The sequence below is a fragment of the Halichoerus grypus genome, chromosome 8 (genome assembly GCF_964656455.1).
Source record: "Halichoerus grypus chromosome 8, mHalGry1.hap1.1, whole genome shotgun sequence".
Lineage (NCBI taxonomy): Eukaryota > Metazoa > Chordata > Mammalia > Carnivora > Phocidae > Halichoerus > Halichoerus grypus.
In genome coordinates, this window is record NC_135719.1 from 139205834 (window position 1) to 139229640 (window position 23807).

Below are 23807 nucleotides of genomic sequence, written 5' to 3' on the forward strand. Positions count from 1 at the left end.
CTTGACTTCCTGGCTCCAAAAAAAGTGATCAGCACTCCAGAATTCTGGGTGCTCTCTGAGAGAAGATGGATGCATTCCAGAAGGAGGTGTTGGAGTGAATTGAAATTTCTATCATTTGAATTTCCTTTTGCCTCATGTCTAGGAGAGGACTTGCCTCATTTGAAGATGAGCAGGTCATAAGGTATAGAATTTTGCATGTTGATTTCTACATGGAATCATTGCTCAGACTTGCTGTCCCTCTCTCTGGGACTGGGAACAGTAGGCAAAAGGAAGGTGTCCATGGGGCGCATGGGTGGCTCAGTCAGTTAAGCATCTGCCTTCGGCTCAGGTCATGATCCCAGGGTCCTGGGATCGAGCCCCGCGTCAGGCTCCTTGCTCAGCGGGGAGCCTGCTTCTCCCTCTGCCTCTGCTGCTCCCCCTGCTTGTGCTCTCTGTCAAATAAATAAAATCTTAAAAGAAAAAAAAAGGAAGGCGTCCTTGGAGGTGGGAGGCAGGCATGACTTACAGAGGAGCAGGGGCATCATTGGCAGAACGTGGAGGGTCAGTGGACTTTGGTTACAGCTTGGTGGATGCTCACAGGTGCATGCACAGAGTGTGGGCTTAGAGGATGAGGGATGGGCTGGGAGATGTATGCATCTGCTCCTGGGGATGAGAGGGTGCTGTGGCCCCTGGTTCTTGATCTTGAAGGTGTACGTTTCCCTCCTGCTAAAGGAAGAACCACCAAAAGTTGGGGCTTGGCTCCTGAAGGCTGCCCAGGGGGAGCTGCCACCAGTCACTAGAGGCTTCATCCACCTGCTCTATGCTGACACCAGCACAGATGAAGCTACTGGAGAAAATCCTCACACCACATTGGCTGGCTTCAGGTCAAATTCCTGGTCTCAGACTGCAAATGCGCTATCAACACTACGTCTTCTCCTGTTGGCTTGCTTTGCTTTGCTCCAACACAAGTATTGCGCCTTTTCCTCCCTCCTCCTCCCTGATCTCCATCCCAGCTTCTGCTGCTGACCGAGGCTTCATGTTTGGTCGGGAAAATAGAAGCCAACAGATGGAAACTCCCTCCTTTTGCCACCATCAAGTGTACACATCTTCCTACATCTACTTCGGCAACACACTTCTCTTTCTTCTCTTACACTGGAGCAAGTGTTTCAACTCCTTCCAAAGACAAATCCCTCAACCCGTGGTCTGGATCCTACTCCTTCTTGCCTACCCCAGAAAATCACATCTACTCTCTCTCTCTCTCTCCTCAGCAAATTTTCACTCTCCCCTGGATCATTGCCATCAACCTATAGATCTTCTCTGCTCTGTCTCATATGTATATAGTTTTTAAACTTTCAAAAATAAGAATAATAATATAATATACATGTGTAAAAATAAAACTCATATGTATACATGCATGTGTGTATGTGTACATACACACATATGCATATATATATATATACACACACACAACTGTATATAACTTATACGTATATATGAGTCTTAAAGACAACAACAGATATCCCCCTTGGCCCTGCCTCCCACCTCATTCCTGGCTCTCCCCTTGTACCTCCCATTCTCTCCTCCCTCCCTCCAATCTAGCTTCTGTTCCCACTACTCCACAGAGCGGTAGTTCTCAACCTGGCCCATTTTTGTCCCTCAGGAGACATTTGGCAAAGTCTGGAAACATTTTTGGTCATCATGACTTAGGGGAGGGGTCCACTGGCCCCTAGCAGGTGGAGTCCAGGGATGCTGCTTAACAATCTACAGAGCACAGGACAGCCCCCCACAGCAGAGAATTATTTGGCCATGAATGTCAATAAAGCAGCTGTTGAGACCCCTGCTTCAGAGACTGCTCTTGTCAAGGTTCCCAAGGGCTCCCATGATGCCAAGTCTGAGCAACTATTTTCCATGCTCAACACACCCCGCCCTTCTCTCTTGGATTCTGTGATGCTTCTCTCTCGTGGTTTTCCACCTATGATTTGGGCCATCCCTTTGTACGTTCTCTTTATACCTGACTCAGTCCTGGCCTTTCTTCTCATATTTCTCTTTCCCCTCTCTACCTAATTGGCCCATCCAGTGGCTTCCTACCATTCGCACACAGGCTCTGGAGCCAGCCTGTCTGGTTTGGGTGCCAGCTCTCAGCTTCCCAGCTGTGTGACCATAGTAACAATTTTTTCTTGGTTACTGGGCAGCCTTAGTCTCTTCTTCAGTAAAATGGGGGTAATAGCACTTACTGCACCGAGTTGTAATCGCTGAATGAGGAAAGCCAAGTAAAACTCAACAGAGTTTAGACGCATGCTAATTGTTATTATTGGTGTTTCTGACTCTATGACATGAAAATTGCATGTCTTTTTCCTTTTTACCAGAGAGCTCAAAAACAGATAGATGCTGAGGACTCACCAGATCAAATCAAGACAGGGGTCAAGTTCAATCTAATTCCAAACAAAACAAAACAGAAACATAGCTTGAGCATGAGCTGTGTGCCAGGCACAGTACTCAGGCTAGGCATTCCTGCCCCGGAGAGCTTACTTGCAGTGAGTACACAGGAAACAGACACAGAAAAGTACAAGGAAGTGATAGCTAGCATAGGATGGGCGCCCAATTACCGAAGACCACGATTTTCAAACAGGATTCCATGAAACTGATTCGTCAAAGATGCTTCAGGAAGGTCCTCAAACTTTTGAATTCCAATCTCTGTTTTTTTTTTTAATCGAGATATTACTGACACATAACATATTAGTTTTAGGTGTACAGCGTAATGATTCCATATTCAAATTCCTATTTTGAGATATACTTTAGACTATTTTTTTAAATTAAGATGTTTTAGAGTTTTTATTTATCTATTTATTTTAAGTAGTCTCTACACTCAACATGGGGTTTGAACTCATGACCCCAAGATCAAGAGTCACATGCTCCACCGACTGAGCCAACCAAGGCACCCCTCTTTCAAACTATTTTAAAATTGTAATAAGAAGAACACACTTATGAACGGGTTGCAGGCTAAATTTCAAGATGGTAGAGAGCATTGAGTTTTGTTTCAGGTTGACAGATTTTCATCCAGACTGAAGAAGTAAGTGTCTCCTTCCATCTCTGTTTCATAAAAGAAAATCTTCATTCATCTAGAGAAGAGTTGCAAGAGGAACTATTTAGTTTAACAGCTTTTTTGGAGTTATAGTTCACATACTGTACAATTCACCCATTTAAAGTTTGAGTTTTTTTTTTTAATAGTTATACTTTGCAACTGCTTATCTTGGTGAATCAGATTCTCTTGAGATTGTACAAAGAAAATGCAATAGGGGCACCTGGGTGATGCAGTCAGTTAAACATCTGACTCTTGGTTTAGGCTCAGGTTGTGATTGCAGGGTCATGAGATGGAGCCCCACATTGGGCTCCACACTGAGCATGAAGTCTACTTGAGATTCTCTCTCCTTCTGCCCCTCCCACTTATGCTCTCTCTCTCTAAAATAAATAAATAAATAAATCTTTTTAAAAAAAAGAAATGCAGGGGCACCTGGGTGGCTCAGTCGTTAAGTGTCTGCCTTCAGCTCAGGTCATAATCCCAGGGTCCTGGGATCGAGCCCCACATCGGGCTCCCTGCTCTGCGGGAAGCCTGCTTCTCCCTCTCCCACTCCCCCTGCTTGTGTTCCCTCTCTCACTGTGTCTCTCTCAGTCAGATAAATAAATTTAAAAAATCTTTAAAAAAAAAAAAAGAATGATAACAAAGTAAAATGAGGATGCTGTGGGGTGATGCCCATAATATCGGTTTTCAAATTTTTATGTTCAAGTGAACCAAAATATTTCTTTGGCTGTCTTTCTAAGTAATTACATAAATTTGAATGTAGAAAATTGTTTCATACTAACTAAAAACCTTCATTTATCTGCTTTATATGTTGAGGTTGCACATAAGAGTTAGATTGAAGAGATTTAATTTGACAAATATTAATTGAGTATATGCCACACACCAGGCCTCATTTCAGGCTCTGGGATTCAACCATGAACAAACAGACATCAGGCCCTGCTCTCACAAAGCTTAGATTCTAGTGTAGTAACTGGAGAGAAATAAACAGGAGGATGCATCAGATGGTGAGAAGTGCTAGGAAAAACGAAAGCAGGCCGCAAGGGGTCAGGAGCATGGGGAGGGAGAGAGCGGGTGGAAGACAGGGAACAGGCCAGTGAGGGGTCATACAAGTGCAGGAACCGACCTGGTCTTTATATGAAATTTTGGTATTTTGCTCATCATGGATTTTTTTGCATTAATTTTGATTTTTTTTTTTTTTTCAAATCAGTACTTTTGGTTACTGAGTTCTTTGGTGCCCTCTTAAATTTCACACCCCGGTTTCAGCCCCAGAAGCAGGGTCTGTGTAAATGTGATCAGGGTCACAACAGGAGGGCTAAGATGCCTGGCTAAGTCTTCAGACTTTACTCTGTGGTCTTTGGAAAGGGCACTGGAGGGTCAGAAGCAAATAGATGATGTGACCAAAAATACCACCTGGGGGCTATTGGTCTGCAAGCCGGCTGGAGAAAGAGTGGAAATGCCCAGAGCACCAGAACCAGTCGGGGAAACGTATTGTGAATTAGGAACAGTAGGCAGTGAAAAGGAAGCCTGGTGGCCCCATGCCCTTTGTGTGTCTTTGCCTGCCCCTAAACCACCCCCAGAAGTCAAGCAACTGAGCAGACACAATGAATGCCAGGCTCTTGCCTCTTTCTGTGTTTAATATGGTCGATTTGTGCAAAACAGGAAGTTCTGCTGTGACAATGGCATTGTTTGTGGCTGAGAAATGTACTTTCGAGAACTCTAAAAACCATCGGTCCCTTGCGCTGTAGGTCAGCCGTGCTTATGGAACCTCCTGTCGGGTGGGTCCCTTTCCAACAGGGGCCACGATTTCCCCCTGCTCTGCCAGGAATCAACTCAAGAGCTGCTCTGTTCCTAAGACGGGGGACGGGGCTGCTTAAGCCTTTCAGGAACTCCCAGCCGCGTGGGGCCCTGGCACCGCAAAGGAGAGGGGCTGGCTGTGGGCCAGCCGGGCCCTGTGAAGGCAGGGAGATTTACAGGGAGGTCGCAGGAAACCCTCCCCCGCCTCAGACTTTGGTCCTACATACACCGTTCAATCCGAGGTAGTGAGGTAGCGGCGGCAGGCTGGGGAAACTCAGAGGTAAGGTAATTCCTGGAAACAGAGGCAGACAGGAATGTGCCGTGGGCCCCAAGCTGGAGTCGGGACGCCAGTCCCTTCAGCAGGAACTTCTAGCCCGTATTCAGTGGAATTGGAATTCCTGGCTCTGATTCACCCTGGTGGACTGCCTGGGACTTCTCTGGTCATTGTCTAAAATGACTTTTTTTTACTAGGCCAGGATGACGTTCTTTTGCAGAGTAGTCTTTTGGAATCAGGGTCCAGTTGGAAACCTGACTCTGTGGCTTCCTAGCTGTGTAACCTTGTGCAGGTTGTTTGACCTCTCTGAGCCTCAGTTCCTTCATGGAGTTTACAGGACAAAACCCAGCAATAGTCAAATCCCTGCTCTGTCACATGATGTCCATAGACCGTGGGCCAGACACTTAGCCCTTTGGAGCTCGGTGTTCTCATCGTTGACAGGGGCATAACTATAGTGTCCACTCCAGAGCATAATTGATCAAAAGAGACAAACCCCTAAACAAGATAGAACGTGGCAAATAGTAAGAACTCAATAGACGGTTACTGTAATTACTGCTATGGTTGGAAATGGTAGCTATTAGAACATAGCTTTGGAATAAAGTGCAATAAACATGGGAGCAAGTCGAATTTCAGGACCCCAGTGGAATCCTTCAGAACTCTCCTCTGGCTCCGGTCGACTGACTCAGTCAAGAACTGATGGAGCACCTACTATGAGCCAGTCACTTTGTTAGGAACAGGGGACCTGGCAGCCAGCCAAACAGGCACACTTCCCACTCTCTTGCAGCTTAATGTCTGGTGGGAGAATCAGACAATCAAATAATTTTATAAATTTAGAGTTAGTTCCCTAAAGTGAATTGAAGGAAAAATCTGGCAGTTATGAGAACTTATAATAGAAGGTGCCAGGGACACTTCTGGAGGAAGTACAGGTTGATTTGAGATCTGCAGATGAAGAAAGTGATGAAGTCTGCCCTATGTCCCTCCCTGGACCTGCGGGGGCTCTGACGCCTGGAGGTCTTCGCACCTCCGCTCCTCTATACTCTGGGGGCCCCCTCCGCCAGGTGTAAGGTGCAGATTGTAATACTCAGGGATCGCCCTCCCTGCTTTCCCTTCGGGAGGTCGGGCAGACTGAAGATCAGAGTAACAGGTGCGCTTTGCAGAAAGGGCAAGTTGTATGATGCCCGAGAAGGCAGACTCGCAGCTGGAGACCCGGCCTGGATGGGAGAGAGCCGGCACCCAGCATCCAAGCCCTTCCCGGCTACCCCTGCAGACTCAGACAGGGACTTGCATGTTTCCTGCCTACCCCACATTTCCCGGGCTGATGTAAAATGAGCGAAACGAGGCCAAGGGGTGCCGGCTATGGACGGAGGGCGTGTGGTTTCTCCTCGAGGTCTCCGTGGTGCCAGGACAAGACATGGACTTTGATCTCCCTTCAGCAGTTGGCAGAAACCTCAGTTCTCACCGGAGGCCAGATCCACTTTTGAGGACTGATCCCTCAGCCCCACCACTGTCAGGAGCAGCCACTTCTGGAAGCTTCGCATCTAATTCAGGCTGGGGAAAGCATCTCGAATTCCTATTTCTGTCACCCACTCAATCCCTTCCATGGCCTTCCCTTTTCTTAACTTTGGAATAGTTTCAATTACCTGGCATACAATAGTCACCTGGGTTTAATTTTTTTTTTTTTTTTTTTTTGAGGGGGACTCATTTTAGCCAAGCAATCGCCAACAATAGCTTGATTATACTCCTAAATTCTTTTGACACAAGCACTGCTTCTTCTCCAAAGCGTGCTCTGACGCTATCGGAACATTCTACTGGTTCCCTGCCCTAGCAGTTTTGCCGGATCTCACCCACTGAAGAAACCAACTGTAAATATTTGACATTCCTCGCACCTCTGGAAGTCCCCGCAGTCCGACCTTCTGGGGCTCTCCATTTCAGCTTTAAAGCCTCAAAGAAAAATGGAAAGAAAAGGCCGGGGTGTGTTCCAGGCCCTAAAGCTCTGCCTCTTTATAAATAGTCACCGCTTGAGGGATGCGTGTTAGTTAGGGTGTCGCTGTAGCTTAGGTTTCTAATAAAGCCTTTTGTGTGTGTTTGGTCAAATACAGACACGTAGAATTTACCATTTTCACCATGTTTAAGTGTACGATTCTGTGGTGTCGAGTACATTCACAGTGTGATGCAGCCTCCAGCACTGTCCATTTCCAGAACTTTGTCATCATCCCAAACGGAAGCTCTGTACCCATTAAACAGTAACTCCCCATTCTCTGCTCCTCAGGCCCCTGGTAGGCACTCATCTATTCTCTGACTCTACGAATTTGACTCTTCTAAGCACCTCATGTAAGTAGAATCAGATAATACTTGTCCTTTGGTGTCTGACTTCTTTCACTTAGCGTGATGTCTTCAAGGTTCATCCGTGTTGTGGCACGTAAAGATTTTCATCCTTTTTTAGACCATTGTGTGTCTTTCTCCCACGTGGTGTTTATCCATTCATCTGTTGGTGGACACTTGGGTTATTTCCATCTTTGGGCTAGTGTCTAATAAAGTTTAACGCAATACATGGGATTTGGCTCCTCCGTGACTTAGGACCAATGTAACAACTACTTTTACTTCAGTTTATCCTCCAGAAACAGGATGTCAGTCAGAGCAACTTCCCACACCAGGGCTCTGCAGGCAAAGCCGGGGCGAGGGACGGTGAAGGAGGAGGATCTGTGGTCACTGTGGACCTCGGCAGAGCTCCACGGGAGGGTCTGGCTGGTCAGAGCTGGCACCCTGGTTGGCTGGGATTGCTCAACATGGGGTTTCTGCTTCTATAATACAAGAGAACTTTCATTCATTCATTCATTCATTCATTCAATTAGTTCAACCCATTCATTCTATTGTTCTCTCACTCATTCATTCCAATATTATTTAATACAGTCATGAGCTCAGACTGCCCTGAGCTTCCATCCATTAGAGGCAGAAAGACAAGCAAATCGACACTGACGAAGCCTAAAGGTAAGGGTTTCAGGAGAAGAAGCATGGTGCGCTGTGGGAACCCAGAGGAGGCACCCCTCCTGTATTTGGGAGCCAGGAAAGGCTGTCTGGAGGAAGTTCGCACCTATGCCAAGTCCCTGGGGAAGGGGAAGAATTTAGCCAGTGGAGCAGAGGATGGAAAGGGTGAACCAGGCCCGGGAGGGGCACACGAGGGCCCAGAGATGAAAGGGAGGACCAGCAGTTGGCTTGCGTGTGTGTGACTTGTGTTTTGAGGTGGGGGTGCAGAGACTCATGGGAGGCGGGAGGTGAAGCCACAGGTGTGCGCAGGGACCATTTGGTGAGGGAACTCGGGTGGCGTTTAGGCTTCATCCTGGGGCAAAAGAGAAGTCGGATGGCTTTGAAGCAGGAGAAGAAGCGTGTCCTGTTCTACCCTTGAGGGAGCCAACATCTACCGAGCCCTTTCCGAGGGCTGGGTGCTGCTTACCTCAGTTAACCCTCACAACAGCTGACCAGGGTGGGTGATGAGGTCCAGAGAGAAACTTCCCAAGGCCCCCAAACGGGCCTGGCAGGATGCTGATACAACCATCACCTCTGCTATTCAGGGTGGTCTGTGGAACAGAGACAATTGTGTCTCCTGGGAGCTGGCTGGAAATGCAGAACCTTGGCCCTGTACCTTGTGCATCAAACCCTGTCTTTTAACAGGATCCGCAAGGGGTTCCTGAGCACACTGAGGTCTGAGAAGCACTAGGGTGATCCCCAAGACTCAGTGCACATTAGAATCTCCCGGACAGTGCTCCGGCTCTACTCCTGGATGAATTACATCAGAATTTCTGGGGCTGCCACTCAGGCATCAGGACTTTTCAATGTTTCCCCAAATCCCTTGCATTCTGTGTCCCCCTTTCCAGGGATGGCAGGCTGACTCCTGCAGGAAGGACCGGGCACCCAGCCACTGGAGGCTCTGCAGCTTTAAGAACTGGAGCTGGCTGCCTGCCCAGGAGGCCACAGGAGGCCACCCTGCCATTGCACGGGCCACGTGAGCACGGGCTGTGGGCTGCCACAGTCAGCGCTGGGGCTGGCCTGGGCTTGCAGACCTGAGCCCCGCGAACAGCCCCAGCGGCGGTGGCACAGGCGAGCCGAAGAAAGGGGACCTTTATGCCTTTTGGGGGGAAGCACACATTCTGCGAGGCCGTGGAAACAAAGAGAGGAACTGTTTCTAGCCCTAGTCCCAACATCTCAAACGAACAGTAAGTCAGGAGGGCACAGAACACGGCACAGCCCCTCCCGTGCCCCAGGACAGCACACGCCCCACCCCACCCGCAGCCGTGGAGCGTGGAGCTCTTTCTCCACGGGGGGCCTCTGCAAGTCGGGGCTCAGCTCCCGACAGGGACTACCTGACAACACCTCAGGTGTGGGTGGCGTTTCTCCACTCTGTCCCCGCTCCTGCAGGGGCCTTGCGGTCCACGCCACTGCCCCCAGAACGCTGAGGTCGTGTGAGAGCAGAGAAAGTAAAACAGAAACCTGTCGGTGTAACTGTTGGTCTTGGGGCCGCCAGCTTGCCTGGGGAGAGGCAATGAAGCTGAGGGCTGCAGCGGGGGTGGCCGAGGGGGCTGTGGCCGGCACCGGGCAGTTGGTCTGCAAAGTTTCTCGGGCACCCGAGGGCCCTTTGAGGAGGGAAAGGTGGAGGGGAGGCAGCAACCAGATCATCACCTCCACCTTGCCTGGAGACAGAGAACTGTGAATCCCATTCCAGGCTCTCTCCAGGCCATGAGTGGGCTTGTCTGCGTCTCCACTGGGGGACCACGACCAACTTAGCACATGCAGTGACTCGCTTGGGACCCGTGTGTCACCAAACGCTAAAGGCAAAGCCTTGTGACTTTGGGGTGTCTCTTCTCTCATGTTATCTGTGCCTCCCTGCCCACCTCCTTCATTACGGACAGTTGAGAGCTAACTATAATCCGCCTTACTTCCTGAGACTGCATGCAAAAATTATCATGCGTTGGGGGCGGGTAGCAGGTTGAGATTACGTTGGCAGAAAGGAGAGGTTGGCATTGATTGGCACGCAGAGGAGGGAAGCTACTGTGTGTCTTCAAGATCACTGGGTACATGCTAAAAGGAAGGGAAGGGGAGGTTTAAGAGTAGGGAGAAAAGAGAAAGCTGGCTTTACCAGCGGGTGGAGTGAAGATGAGGAAGAAGGAAGAGGAAGGTGGCCTGGGGTGAGGGGCAGGGCAGGGTGGAGTTAGTAGAGAGAACGCTGAACTGTGGCTTGTCCAAAATGATGATGAAGCATCTGAAGGAGCCAGATATGACATCCGGCGGCAGGGCTAGATCCCAGAGATCAATTGCTGGCCCCTGAAGTGTTTTATTTATTTATTAATTTGAGCATCTTTGGAAAATGGGGAGATTTCATGTATGACTCTGAAAGGCCTGGACGCCAGGCTTACACGGCGGTCCCCACTCACACGCAAGCATTTTGCCTGCCCCACCCCACTCCACAACCTCTGTACCTGCCCAGTTCCCATGGGCATTGCAACTTGCTGTTACTCCTGGTCTTGATAATAATGATTTTCTTCCATCGAGCCTTCTATTGAGTGTGTGTGCGTGAGCCGGTGTGTGCGCGCGCGCGCGTGCGCATGCCAGGCACACAGGTGTGCTCTCTTTCGATGAATTTCAATTAATCTCTCCCCTTTCGGTTGAGGGTGACAGATGCACAAAACCAGACATACCCCTCTCCTTAACAGATTCCACAGCCTTTCCAGGCGATCTGCCAAATTGCTAGATGACATTTGCATTAAAAAAATTGAGTGCATTTTCCTATTTTGATTTTAAGTATTTCCCAGCCTGCGTTAAGGCGCTGTTTCACGTATGCCACACTTAATAGCTTTGAAAGCATTTCTTAAACATAGTGGATTCATTTTCTCCTTCTAGCAGTTCCGTGAGATCGATAGTTTGGGTCCCCATCCTGTGCTCTCTTGGAGAAAACCGGCAGCAGAGAAACCAAATGACTTGCCTTGGTCCTGCAGTAATTTTGAAGAAAAGTTAGTAAGAGTAAGCTGTGTCCTTTACACTGCATGGAACTGTAAAACATTCTGCTTTGAAAAGCATAGTGACTAAGGGTAGGATTTCCATCCAGAGTACTGGTTTGACCACTGGTTAGGCCACTCAGTAGCTGTGCATCTTCAGACAAAGAACTGAATCTCCCAGTGCCTCCTTCTGTAAAATGGGGATAACAGCCCTTATCTAGGGAGCATTGTGTGGATTAAATGAGACAACATATGCAGAGTAACTAGAACAGTGCCTGGTACACTGTAAGGTTTTAATAAATATCACCATCAGTACTCAAACTACTAGTATCTGTACCTGTGGGAAACATTCTGTATGACTTAGGGCACAGGCTAAGTTGTAACAAAAAGACCCCAAAATACATTGGCTCCAGAAGGATAGAAGTGTATTTCTCTTTCACTCACTGGCCAGGAGGTAGATGGTCGGTGCAAGACAAGGAAACAACTCTGCTCCACAGGGTCATTCAGGAACCCAGGTTCCTTGAACTGTGTTCCTTCCCACCCCCTAGGGGCCCAGGGTATCCCCCTCTTCTGCCTAGCTATAGCTGCTCAAACACGTCCACCTTCTGCTTCTCCTATAGGCAAACAGCCCCCTTCTCAATGCTGTGACTCAAAAGCTGCTCAGGCCCATCTGCTCAGATCGCTCATTGACCAGAACTCAGGGAAACTGAGCTGCAGGTGAGTCTGGGAAATGTAGTCTGTAGCTGGGCCAACTAAATACACCCAACTAACACGCAGGAGTTCTCTTACTAAAAGGAAGAAAGAGAGGGCAGAAATTGGGAACAGGTCATGGTCGTGGGGCCATACTGTCCCAGATGTGCACCTTGGACCTGAATCTGGAGGGGTTAGTGCCTGCTCAGGCTGCTGGTTTCTCAGCCCATCTGAGCTCTACTTCTTATTGGATGTCTGATTTACTCTTGGATTTCTTCTTTAGCAAAATCCAGGGACAGCTCTGGGCTCCATGTTTCAGATAAACACCTCTGGTGGTGGCATGGTTATCTCTTGTGGGCTCGCCAGACTGACTGTCCATTGGGTTGGGCAGCCTGTCCCCTTATCACCCACACCTCCTAGCAACGGTGGCATTGGCTCTGTTTGTTTTCTTCTGGATCTTTTGACAACTTCCCCAACCTGCAATGTAAATTCCATCCTCCAGAGGTTATCTCCAGAGAATGTGATCTTGAGTCCGGGGTGGCTGATTAAGGAAACGTCCATTCTCCTGGAGTCCATCCTTGCATGTGTTGAAGAGGGAACCTTCTCCCCACCTCATCAAAGATCACCTATGAGCCCACAGGCGTGTAATGAAGAAATCAAGCCACATATCTGGTGAGTGATTTCTCAGCCATGTGGTCCTGCAGCTCTGCGGTCTTAGAGTTCAACCTCCATGGTGGGTTTCTGAAAGCACTAAGTTAAATAACAACTGGCTCAATGAAAGGAAGTGTAGATCAACATTCCATTCTTATCATTGCAAGTAACTAAGGTTGGATGGGCCACAAAAGGGAATACCAGTTGTCTGGGGGAGCTTACTCCAGGGACAGAGAAGGTACTTTGATGTATACGACCTAACAGATGAAGAGGGAAATATGGATTTGTTGAGGGCCTGCCATGTGCCAAGCACCTGCTCAAGGCAGAAGTCAGAGCCCTGAGTAACAAAACAGGCACCTGATAGAGTCTACAGCCTAGCAGGGGTGCTCTGCATTAACCATCTCATTTAATCCTTGTACAATGCACAAAGCATGTATATTTCATATTTTGTGGACCAAAAATGTGAGCTCAGAGAAGGAAATGATAGGGACGGTTTTAACCCCATGTCTGCCTGATTCTAAAATTCCTGCTCTTTCCATTTTTATTTCATCTGCCTCCAGACACTGTCTTTGTTGAAGAGGGACTCTAGCCTATACACAGACGTGACCTGGCCCCTTGTGCTAAACACCGGAACCAGTGACAGCTATTAACTGAGGGCTTGGCTTCACTTGACTGTGGTGGTTGGGTTTTCGCTCTAACCCACATCTCTCTCTCTCTCATCCCTGTTGCCCACTTATCCTTCTGTGTGCACCCATCCCTGCTCCTTCCTGGGGCTCTGATTGCTGGAGGAGGATTGTCCACCACATCATCTGGACCATTAGAGTCCTGGGTTCCCAAGGCTGCCAGGAAACCTTTCCAAGTGTTTCTAGACCCTCCCTTGTCCCATTTGGTCATTGGTGTCTCCTCCTGACTATTCCTCTTCCATCAACCCCTGTTTGAACCTCCATTTCATTGTCTGTCATTATCATGATGGAGGATCCATCCTGTCCACTGATAAAACTGAACAAAATTTAGGGCTAAAGAAATTCTTAAAGTCCTCCCTGGCCATCCCCCAGTGTGTCTCCTACTCTGCTTCTCCACTCCTCCCATACCAGGGAAGGGGTGTGCTCCTGCCCATGGCTGATGTTCTCTGTGTGCTGCAGACTCCCTCCCACCTCCCCTGGAGGCCCCCTTCAGTCACTGTGTTCTCTTGCTCACATGGTCAGCCTCTTGTCTACTGACATTCTCATCAGTCTCTCCAGTCTGAACAGTACTCTCTTCTTGATCCCATATTTCTGTCTAACTTCTCCCTTTAGTTTCCCTTTCTCTCTCCCTTCACAGCCAAGCTTCTTGAAAGAATTGTCTACCCTGGCTGTCGACACTGCCCACCTGCACATTCAGTCCTCCATCACCCATTGTGATCTGGTGTATGTTCCCATGATCAAATGCCCAGACTGATGTCATAAAAGACAGCCATTCTCCAGGTCCAGCTGGTGTTTTTCTTCCCTGAGGTGACTCTATCTTTCTAGAATGTTGGTACTATTGCACACCCCCACATTTTGAGCCCCTCTCTCTAGGTGAGAGGTACCTAGCTAGCAGGTGTCTCTGCTTTCTAGGTTTCCACTTTACTTTGCTGGACATTGTTTTCCATCTCCTTATGGTCTCCTTATGGAGACCTCCTTTTCCACTCATTCCCTGAATGTCCCCTGGGCCTCTGTGTCTCACCCACTGCTCTTCTCGCCCTCTCCCTTGGTGTCCTTGGTGTCCTCCCCACTCTCCCTCCTGACATCTGGTCCTGAATGTCCCATTTCTCATGGACAGCTGCTGTGGCTGTCCCCAGGCTCCTCCCACTTAGCATTCTAAAGCCAGACTCCTTATCAGGCTCTTCCAAGACTTACCCATCTTCTAATGTCCCTTATTTTCAGGAATGGTACCACTACCCCAGCTGCCCATTCCAGAACAAAGGAATCTAGTCATTATCTTGGAATCCCACTTCTCATTGCATCTTTTGCTTTCAATCAGGTATCATATTCCGGTGAATCTAGCTCTTCCAACTCCTGTAATCCCCCCTTCCCCCTCATTCCCCTACCGTTGGGGAAAGCCTTTATTGCTTCTCACCCAGCTATGGCAAAGGACCCTTGAGGGACTGCCTCTACTTCTGTCCTCCATTGGAGTACCGCCATAGGTATTCCTCTAATGCCGTTGGCTCAGGACATCCTCCTGATCTTCAGTGCTCCCAAAGATCTCCGATAAAGTTCACGTGCCTTTAGTTAATCACATGGCCCTTCCTGAGTAATTCCTTGCCTACCTTTCCAGCCCCTCTCCATCTTGACTCCAAGTGTGCCCACCACTCAGCGGGCTGCAGGTTCATGCCTCGGGACATGCCTTCACCAGCAGGGCCTTCTTCTACCTCCCTCCTGGGGCTAATTTCCGGTTGTCTGTCAAAACTCAGCTCAGGCAGCATCACGTAGACCATGACTGCCTGGCACTGCTCTCCCAATTTCACTCACCAATTTCCCCATCAGCAGCTCCAGGGCTGAAGCACGTTGTCGGCACATAGAAGGTACTCTACAGAAGGTAAAGGAATGGACTATTTTTTCAGAAACTTCTCTCACTCAGGAAGCCTGAGGCATCAGGTTAAGGTCCATTGTAAAACTCTCCAGGGTGTATCGGGTTTTTTTTTTTTTAAATGGAAGCATGGTTTGGCCTTGACAATCAGACATTTAGAAGCTGCACAGCCAGTCAGCTGAGGGCCGAGCTAATTCACCCCCAAGGAGCTAAGCAAAAGGAAGAAGCACTGCCGTCCCCCCTCCCCTCTCTGTCTTTCCTCTGGGCTGTCAAAATACATGGTATTTTTGCATTTGCCCTGGGGTTCTTTATTCTCTGGGGTTTCTGAATTCCTTCAATTATGGCATTCGGCCTAGGGGGCTGACAGTTCAGTGGGATTCAAGGCTTCGGGTAGGAAACAGGGTCTCTGTGGGGGTAGCTGCTTGTGAATTCGTGGTGGATTGGACTTTCTGTGAGCAGTGCCCTCCCCCAGCCAGGAGCACGGAAGGCTCGGAGAAAGCCTCGGTGGAAGGTGATGCTGCCCAGGCCAGGGAAAGCCTGTGCTCCTGAAACCACTGTTGGCGTCTCGCTCGGATTCTGTGGTTCAGTAGAAGCAGATCCTCACGTCTTACAGAAGCTTTCATTGTTATGATGCGATTTTACCTCTGTACTTGAACTTTACTTGCCGCCAAATCTGTTCTCTGGAATGGCCGGGATTCTGTCGGTGAATCACCTCAGCACTTCAGATAAGGCACTGGCTGGCTGTCCAGCTGTGTGGACCAGGACCGGTCCAACGGCCCAGACCATGAGAGCCAGAGAGACCAGGAGCCTCATCCCTGTCACCAGAGGAGACCTCTACTTCTGCTGCTCCCCCCCCAAGTCTGGGCTCCCCGTGGCTGAGGAGATTGGCTGGGATCAGATACATCACAGAATGTGCAGATCAGGACCCAGGGTTTGCAAGTGACAGTCCCAACTTATGACTTATGCAAGAAAGATGAATTTACTGGCTGAAAAGGCCCAGAGGGAGATCTGTATTTAGCTATGCTTGTTTGTAGGGTCAGGGATAGCATCATCAAACCATGCCTCTCCCTTCATACCCCTTGGCTCTGCTTCCTTCTCAGCTGCCTCCTTTCTCGGGCCAGCCCCTTCTATGGAGGGACAGAAATTGTCCTTGCATCTAGTGATTTCAGGGCCGGAAACTCTTCTTTCCCAACAGCTATACAAATTCAAAAGGTAACTTCGATTGCCTATTCTGGGTCGTGTGACTATCTGAGTCTGTTTGGGCTGCTAAAACAAAAATACCCCAGACGGGGGGGCTTAAACAACACACATTTATTTCTCACAGTTCTGAAGGCTGGGAAGTTCAAGATCAAGGTGTGGGCAGATTTGGTGTCTGGATAGAGCCCACTTCCTGGCTGACCTCACAAGGCAGAAGGGGAAAGGAAGCTCTGTGGGGTCTCTTCTATAAAAGCACTAATCCCATTCATGAGGGCTCCACCCTCATGATGATGTCATCACCTCCCAGAGGCCCATCTTCTGATACCATCACACTGGGGGCTAGGATTCCAATATATGAATTTTGGTGACCATCCCCAAACCAACCAACGTGATCTTGGGGGATGGGGTATTTTGATTGGTCACCTGGGTCTGAGAGAGAGATTGACAGCCCCACTGGGGAAGGGACAGTCAAAATGTCTGGGCATGTATGCGTTTCTCAGGGCTGCCACAATAAATTACCACAATTTGGTGGCTAAAAACAACAGAAATGTATTATTTCACAGTTCGGGAGGGCAGACGTTTGAAAGCAAGGTGTCAGCAGGGCCGCATTCCCTGCCGAGACTCTAGGGGATAAATCCTTCCTTGCCTCATCCAGCTTCTCTGGCCCCAGGCAGTCCTCGGCATTGCTGGTTTACAACTGTTTGATCCCAGTCTCTGCCTCCACTGTCCTGTGGTGGCTCCTTCTGTGTTTCTCTTGTTCTGTGTCTCGTCCTCCTATAAAGACACTCATCATTAAATTCAGGATCCACTTGATTAATCCATAATGATCTCATCTTGAGATCCTTCACTTAATTACATCTGCAAAGATCCTTTTCCCGAATAAGTTCATATTCACAGGTGCTGGGAGTTAGGACTTAGATGTATCTTTTTTTGGGCGGGGGGGCATAATTAAACTAATTACAGGGCAGAAAGAAAGTAATAGATAGCCACTACACTCTACCCCTTGATTGCCTAGCATATAAACAATTTCAGAAATGCACCACCATACAAACACTTTTTCCCCATACAAACAATTTCAGAAATGCACCACCATACAAACACTTTCTCCCCATACAAACAATTTCAGAAATGCACCACCCCAGCGTGGTACAGGCTGCCCACACGTAACCAAAGCTGGTGGCTGTGCATTCTTCTTGGTCGGGTCTGGATGTTACTCTTAAGAATCTGTCACTGACAGCTAACTGATCAAGTTCAACACCCCAGCATTTAATGGTGGAGGAAACAAAATAAGACAGTTGGAAGAAAAACCACTTGGCATTGAATAAAGGGAATAAGGGAAACAGCATGTTATGGTCACTTGGCCAACATGCTGCAGAAGAGGATTGGCAAGAAGCCACTTCATATCTACTGGAAGATAGAAGTTCCTCCATCATCCAGGGGTGCTTGGGGTTCTGCTCTCTGGAAGACTCTCCCTTGCTCATTACCCTCCGCCGGTGGCATCAGAGAGAACGCGCCTTCTGGAAACTGTATACTCGAACAGGCCCCTTTGTGAGGATCTGCGTACCGAGGTCTGGGCCTGGCCCCAGCAGTTGAGCAATCTCGTGCTGTGGTTTGCTAGACTGGGGTGTCTGCAGCAGGATGACTCTCTAAACTTTGAGACAGTTGCTGGGCAGTGAGTTTTCTGATAACTCCGTGAGCTGGCAACTGGAGCTGGAGCCCAGTCAAGTCATGCTCTGGAATCTGGACCCTGTCCTCACCGTGTCTGTCTGCTAACATCATCTCTGTGCTCTGCCCTCCCCTAGCTTTCATTTAGACTTATAGCCATTTGGCCTCTGTCCTGGACACACTGGGGGTGGGGGGAGGCGCCAGGCTAGGGCTAATCGGCCCACTTGCCCTCAGGCTCTTTCCCAATGGATGGCAGTCTACAGCAGGGGCAACTGCCACTTTGGCCAGGCCGGGAGGGCCCAGCAAGAGCTGCTGGAGGGGGGCGCCTGAGTGGCTCAGTCGTTAAGCGTCTGCCTTCGGCTCAGGTCATGATCCCAGGGTCATGGGATCGAGCCCCGCATCGGGCTACCTGCTTGGCGGGGAGCCTGCTTCTCCCTCTCCCGCTCCCCCTGCTTGTGTTCCCTCTCTCGCTATGTATCTCTCTGTCAAATAAATAAATAAAATTTCAAAAAAAAAAAAAAAGAGCTGCTGGAGGGGAAGAAGCCCTCTCCAGGCTTCCTCTCTCACCTCCCACTGTGTTTTCCTTCTCCCAGACTGTGCTGGCACCAACCTTAGCCCCAGGCAGGGATTTGACTTTTGCAATCCCGAAAGATGATGTTCTGGCTCTCAGCTCAGTTGAATTACTAGCCACAGGCAGAAGGAGGATCTCGTGGCTCTGTTTTCCCATTTCCCGGCTTTCAGAAAGGCCAGCTGAGATTCAAGTGTGTCTTTTTGTTAGAGTACCTCACTAAAGGCTGAAGAAGGGCGCCTGGGTGGCTCAGTCAGTGAAGCGTCTGCCTTCGGCACAGATCATGATCCCAGGTCCTGGAATCAAGTCCCCCTTCGGGCTCCCTGCTCAATGGGGAGTCTGCTGCTCTGCCCTTCCCCTGGCTTGTGCGCTTTCTCTCTCTCTCTCTCAAATAAATAAATAAAATCTTCAAAAAAGAAAAAAGACTGAAGAAGTAGCCATCGCACACCCATAACCTGGCTTTTTTTTTTTTTTTAACAAGTGTTTTGAATTTCCAAACTCACTGGGCATGTAGTTTGAATCCCCAAACTCAACACTCAACAGAGTTTAGCAGCTTTGCTCCACTTAACAGATATTGCTCACTTCCTGGTCAGGGATGGGAAGCTCCACACTGCCCCGCTCCCCACCCCAACAAGGCCAATGCCACATATTAGGGCTTGTCACTTGCAAAGCCCTTCTCTGATACAAAATTCTATGCTACACAGCACATTTTTTATCGCAACTGGATCCACAATTGTCTACGTAATGGGAATCAGGAATAGTTGGATCAAGACACTCAAATGACAGGATGAGGACTTTGTCTGTCTCTTACCCCTCTCTACCCTCTGTGACTCCCCAGTCCTTGTTTCTGCTTTTCTCTCTGCTGGCTTCATTTTCAGGCTGATTTCATGGAGCTCTAGGCTTGCCATGCATTTACATATAGCAATATTACCTCTTTCTTGATTGTTCCAACAGAAGGACATGGACGACTCTGACTGGGCTGGCTTGCGACCTCTGTTCATCCCTGTATTAACCACTGAGGCCAGACAAGAGGAGGTACCCTGATTAACTGTCCTGAGTCACATGCCCACCAGATAGCCCCTCTGGGTTGCAGGGAAAGGCAGTTTCTGAAAGGAAAAAATGCTTGAGAGGCAAAAATAAATGTTCACAAGTTAGGCCTCTGAGCAGGTTCTTGATCTGCATTTTCTTGTTGGACCAGAGTATGACAGCAGCCTGCCCAGCCTTTGCATGCACCGTCAGGAGATTTGACCTTTCTCCTGCATCCTTAACCACCACGGAGAGGCTTTTTATCCTTTATGTTAATTTTTTCTGTAATTGTGAAATGTATTATGCATACCTATAAGCCTTATGTTCAGCTTAAAGAATAGTAAAACAAACACCTGCATCCCGACCTCCCAAGTTAAGAAATAGAAGAGTGTGAGTTTCTTAGAAGCCTCCGAATGCCCCTCCCCAGTCAATACTCCTCTCTCCATCAGAGAGAACCTATACAGAATTCATCAGCCCTGCTTTTCTTTATAGTTTTACCACACGCGCGCGTGAGCACGCACACACACACATGCACGCGTGCACACACTTAAATCTCTAAGCAGTATGTTATTTGGTCTTGCAGAGCATGGGTGCCTATTTTAATGCTATATTTAAGAATACAATATATAGGGGCGCCTGGGTGGCTCAGTCGTTAAGCGTCTGCCTTCAGCTCAGGTCATGATCCCAGGGTTCTGGGATCGAGCCCCGCATCGGGCTCCCTGCTCAGCAGGAAGCCTGCTTCTCCCTCTCCCACTCCCCCTGCTTGTGTTCCCTCTCTCGCTGTGTCTCTCCCTGTCAAATAAATAAATAAAATATTTAAAAAAAAAAGAATACAATATATATTCTTCTGTGACTTCTTTCACCCAACATTACATTTTTGAGATTCATTTATGTTGATGCAAGTCACTGTAGTTCATTTTTACTGCTTCATACTAGTCCACTGTGGGAGTATCCCACACTGAGTGTATCTCTTCTATTCTTTTGAGTGTATACCTATGCATGGAATTGCCAGTTTGAAGGGCGCTCACACTCTCAAGTCTCCTGGATGATGCTAATTCCACCCCCCCAAGAGACTGCAATAATCTATGCTTCCACTAGCGATCAATGATAGTGTTTTGGTTGATCTCATTCTTGTCAACTCTAATTTTTGTCAGTCTCATGGGCATGGTCTGTGGCTCCCTGTGGTTGTAATTCGTAAGTATTTGCTTACCATTGATGTGGAGATTCGTTCCATGGTCTATGAACCATCTGCTTTTCCGCTGCTGTGAAATGCCTGTTCATGTCTTTTGCCTATTTTCAAATGGGCTGTTGGTATTTCTTTTTTATTGATTCATAAGAGCTCTTTATGGGTTTATAGGATTATAATCTAATATCAGTTCTGTACATTCAGATATCTACCTGCAGTTTGGGATTGCCTTTGCATTTTATTTATGGTGACTTGAACAGAAACTGTTTATTTTCATGTGAAATTTTTCTTGTCCAAGACACCTTTAACAAGCTGGGGTCATAAAGATATTTCCCAATATTATCTTCTTATTTTGTCTTTCATATTTTAAGTTTGAAATTTTTCATGTTTTAAGTATTTAATCTACTGGGATTTGATTTTTGCGATTCCTGTAAGATGGTTGGCTCCCGGTTTTACTTTCTTCCCCACTGATTTGTAATGTCCTCTCCACCAGAAATCAACTTTCCATGTGTGAGTGCTTGTTTTTTCCCTCCAAGCTCCCAAACTTTCTGTGTTGAGTGCCAGTTTTTCCCACAATCCATTGCAGATCAATAGTTTTATAAATACAATAAAAATCAATTACTAGAAAAATGATATTTAAAAAGATACACAAAATAAAGGTCCCAAGTTTTTATTATTAGATTCAGCAAACTTCAACTTACTCTGTCAAATTTCTATCCAAGTGTCCAAAGGCTTACTGTTCATGTTTGTACTGATCCTGGGCCCGTGGCAAACAGTTCAAAGATGACAAGCAATGTTCAGACTATACTTTGAGTAGTGTTACTCTGTTCTGCTCTACAGATATGTTTGTTTATTCTTGCTCTAATGTCACCCAATCTTTTTTTTTTTTAGACTTTTTTTAAAGACTTTATTTATTTACCAGAGAGAGAGAGAGAATGCAAGCAGGGGGAGGGGCAGAGGGAGAGGGAGAGAGAGCATCTCAAGCTGACTCCGTGCTCAGTGGAGCCCGATGTGGGGCTCGATCCTACCACCCCAAGACCACGACCCGAACCAAAACCAAGAGCCAGATGACCAACCGACTGGGTACCCAGGTGCCCCTCACCCAATCTTTTTAAAAAAATGTGGTAAAATATCCATAACTTCAAATTTACCATCTTAACCATTTTGACGTATACATTTCAATGGCATTAAGAAAATTCACTTGATATACAACCATCAACACCATCCATCTCTGGAACTTTTTCAGAATCCCGAACTGAACCTCTGTCCTCATTAAACAATAATTCCCCTTCCCACCCCCCACCACCCCGCTTCCTAGTCCTAGTAACCACCATTCTACTCTTGTCTTTATTGATTTACTATCTCCGGTGGCTCAGATAAGTGGAATCATATGGTATTTGCGTCTGGCATACTTCACAAGCATAATGTCGTCAAGGTTCATCCAGGTAGCACATGTCAGAATGTCCTTCCTTTTTGGAATATTCCATTGCACGTGTGTACCATGTTCTGTTTATCCATTCAACCATCAGTGGACCTATTGCAGAATATCGTGAATAATAATATTGTGAATATTGCGCCTATGGCAGCTGCTACAGATATAGGGGTGCAAATGTCTGAGTTCTCACTGTCCATTCGTTTGGGTGTATACCCAGAAGTGGGGTTGTGGTTTGATGTTTAATGACTTTGAGTACATGTTATACTATTTTCACAGAGGCTACCTACACCATCTTACACTTCCACCAGCAATACACAAGTGCTCCAATGTCTCCACATCCTTGTCAACACTTGTTATGTTCTGTTTTTGTGTATTGTTTTGTTTTTAATAACAGCCATCTTAATGGGTGTGGTGCGAAGTGGTAATTTTTTTTGAAGATGTATTTATTTATTTTAGAGGGAGACAGAGAGAGAGAGAGCGCTGGGGAGAGGGACAGAGAGAATCTTAAGCAGACTCCATGCCAAGCGTGGAGCCCGACGTGGGGCCTGATCCCACGACCCTGAGATCATGACCTGAGCCAAAACCAGAGTCGGACGCTCAACTGACTGCACCACCCAGGCATCCCTGAAGTGGTATTTTATTGTGGTTTTGCTTTGCATTTCTGTAATGATTAGTGATTTGAACATCTTTTCATGTGCCTGTTAGCCCTTTGTATACATTCTTTGGAGAAATGTCTAGTCAAGTCCTTTTTCATTATTTCATTGGGTTGAGGTTTTTTGTTTTTAGTTTGTTTTTGCTGTTGAGTTGTAGGAGTTCTTTTATTTAATCTTCATTGCTATGGTTTTATAAGAAGTCTTGATAGCTGGTCGAGGAAATGTACCCTACCGCCAAATAGACACATATGTGTCTGTTCTTTAAAAATGATTTGGCATTTCTTGGCCCTTTGCTCTTCCAAATAAACTTTGGAATCAGTTTGTTGAGTTTCTTTTTAAAAAAATCCTGTTTGGATTTTGATTGGAATTGCCTAAAATATGTACATCAATTTGGGGATAACTGATAATATTTACAGTATTGAATCTTTCTTTAATGAGCATGCTGTCTCTCCACTTACTTAGGTCCTTTAAAGTCTTTCAGTAAAGTTTTACAATTTTCTCCATAATGGCTTTCACATGTTTTGTTAGATTTACTCTTGAGTATTGATATTTGCTCATGCTCTTACAGGTGGTATCTTTTTAAATTACATTTTCTAACAGTTACCGGTAAATAGAAATGCAACTGACTTTTACATATTGCTTTTGTATCCAGAAAACTTCCTGAACTCTCATGCCAATTTTAATAATTTATTTGTAGATAATGCTGGGTTTTCCATCCAGACAATCATAAGAGCTGCAACGGTTTTTTTCCTTCCTTTCCAATCCTTACACATTTCGATTTGTTTTTTCCCCCTTGTTCTAGTACACTGGCCAGTATAATGCGGTGATAATGGGACTTCCTAGGCCTTGTTCCAGATCTTAAAGGGAGTGCTTTCAACATTTCATCGTTAAGTATGGTGTGGGTTTTTTTGTTCTTTTTTCTTGTCTTGAGAAACAGAATCAATAGGAGATATATCTATATTATCTATTGTATCTTATATATAATATAGAAGAAATTGCTCACAGGATCATGGAGGCTGAGAAGTCCCACGCCCTGTTATCTGCAAGCCAGAAACCCAAGGAAGCCAGTGGTGAAC

At 47.2% G+C, this 23807-nt stretch overlaps 1 protein-coding gene and 1 long non-coding RNA gene across 2 annotated transcripts in view; one reads left to right on the top strand and one right to left on the bottom strand.

The window, feature by feature from the left end:
- The first annotated feature begins 9143 nt into the window (after positions 1–9143).
- The window catches only part of DGLUCY (D-glutamate cyclase), a 75752-nt gene continuing 61088 nt past the window's right edge, over positions 9144–23807 (top strand). The window contains 3 exon segments of the mRNA XM_036097524.2: positions 9144–9337; positions 11734–11830; positions 12306–12475. Of these exon segments, the coding sequence (XP_035953417.2) occupies positions 12451–12475 (25 nt within the window). The 5' untranslated portion in view covers positions 9144–9337; positions 11734–11830; positions 12306–12450.
- On the bottom strand, positions 16723–17897 carry LOC118539159 (uncharacterized). Its single transcript, XR_004919002.2, has 2 exons — positions 17683–17897; positions 16723–16972 (listed from the first exon to the last, which is right to left on the bottom strand). It is a non-coding gene; the product is annotated as an uncharacterized LOC118539159 (long non-coding RNA).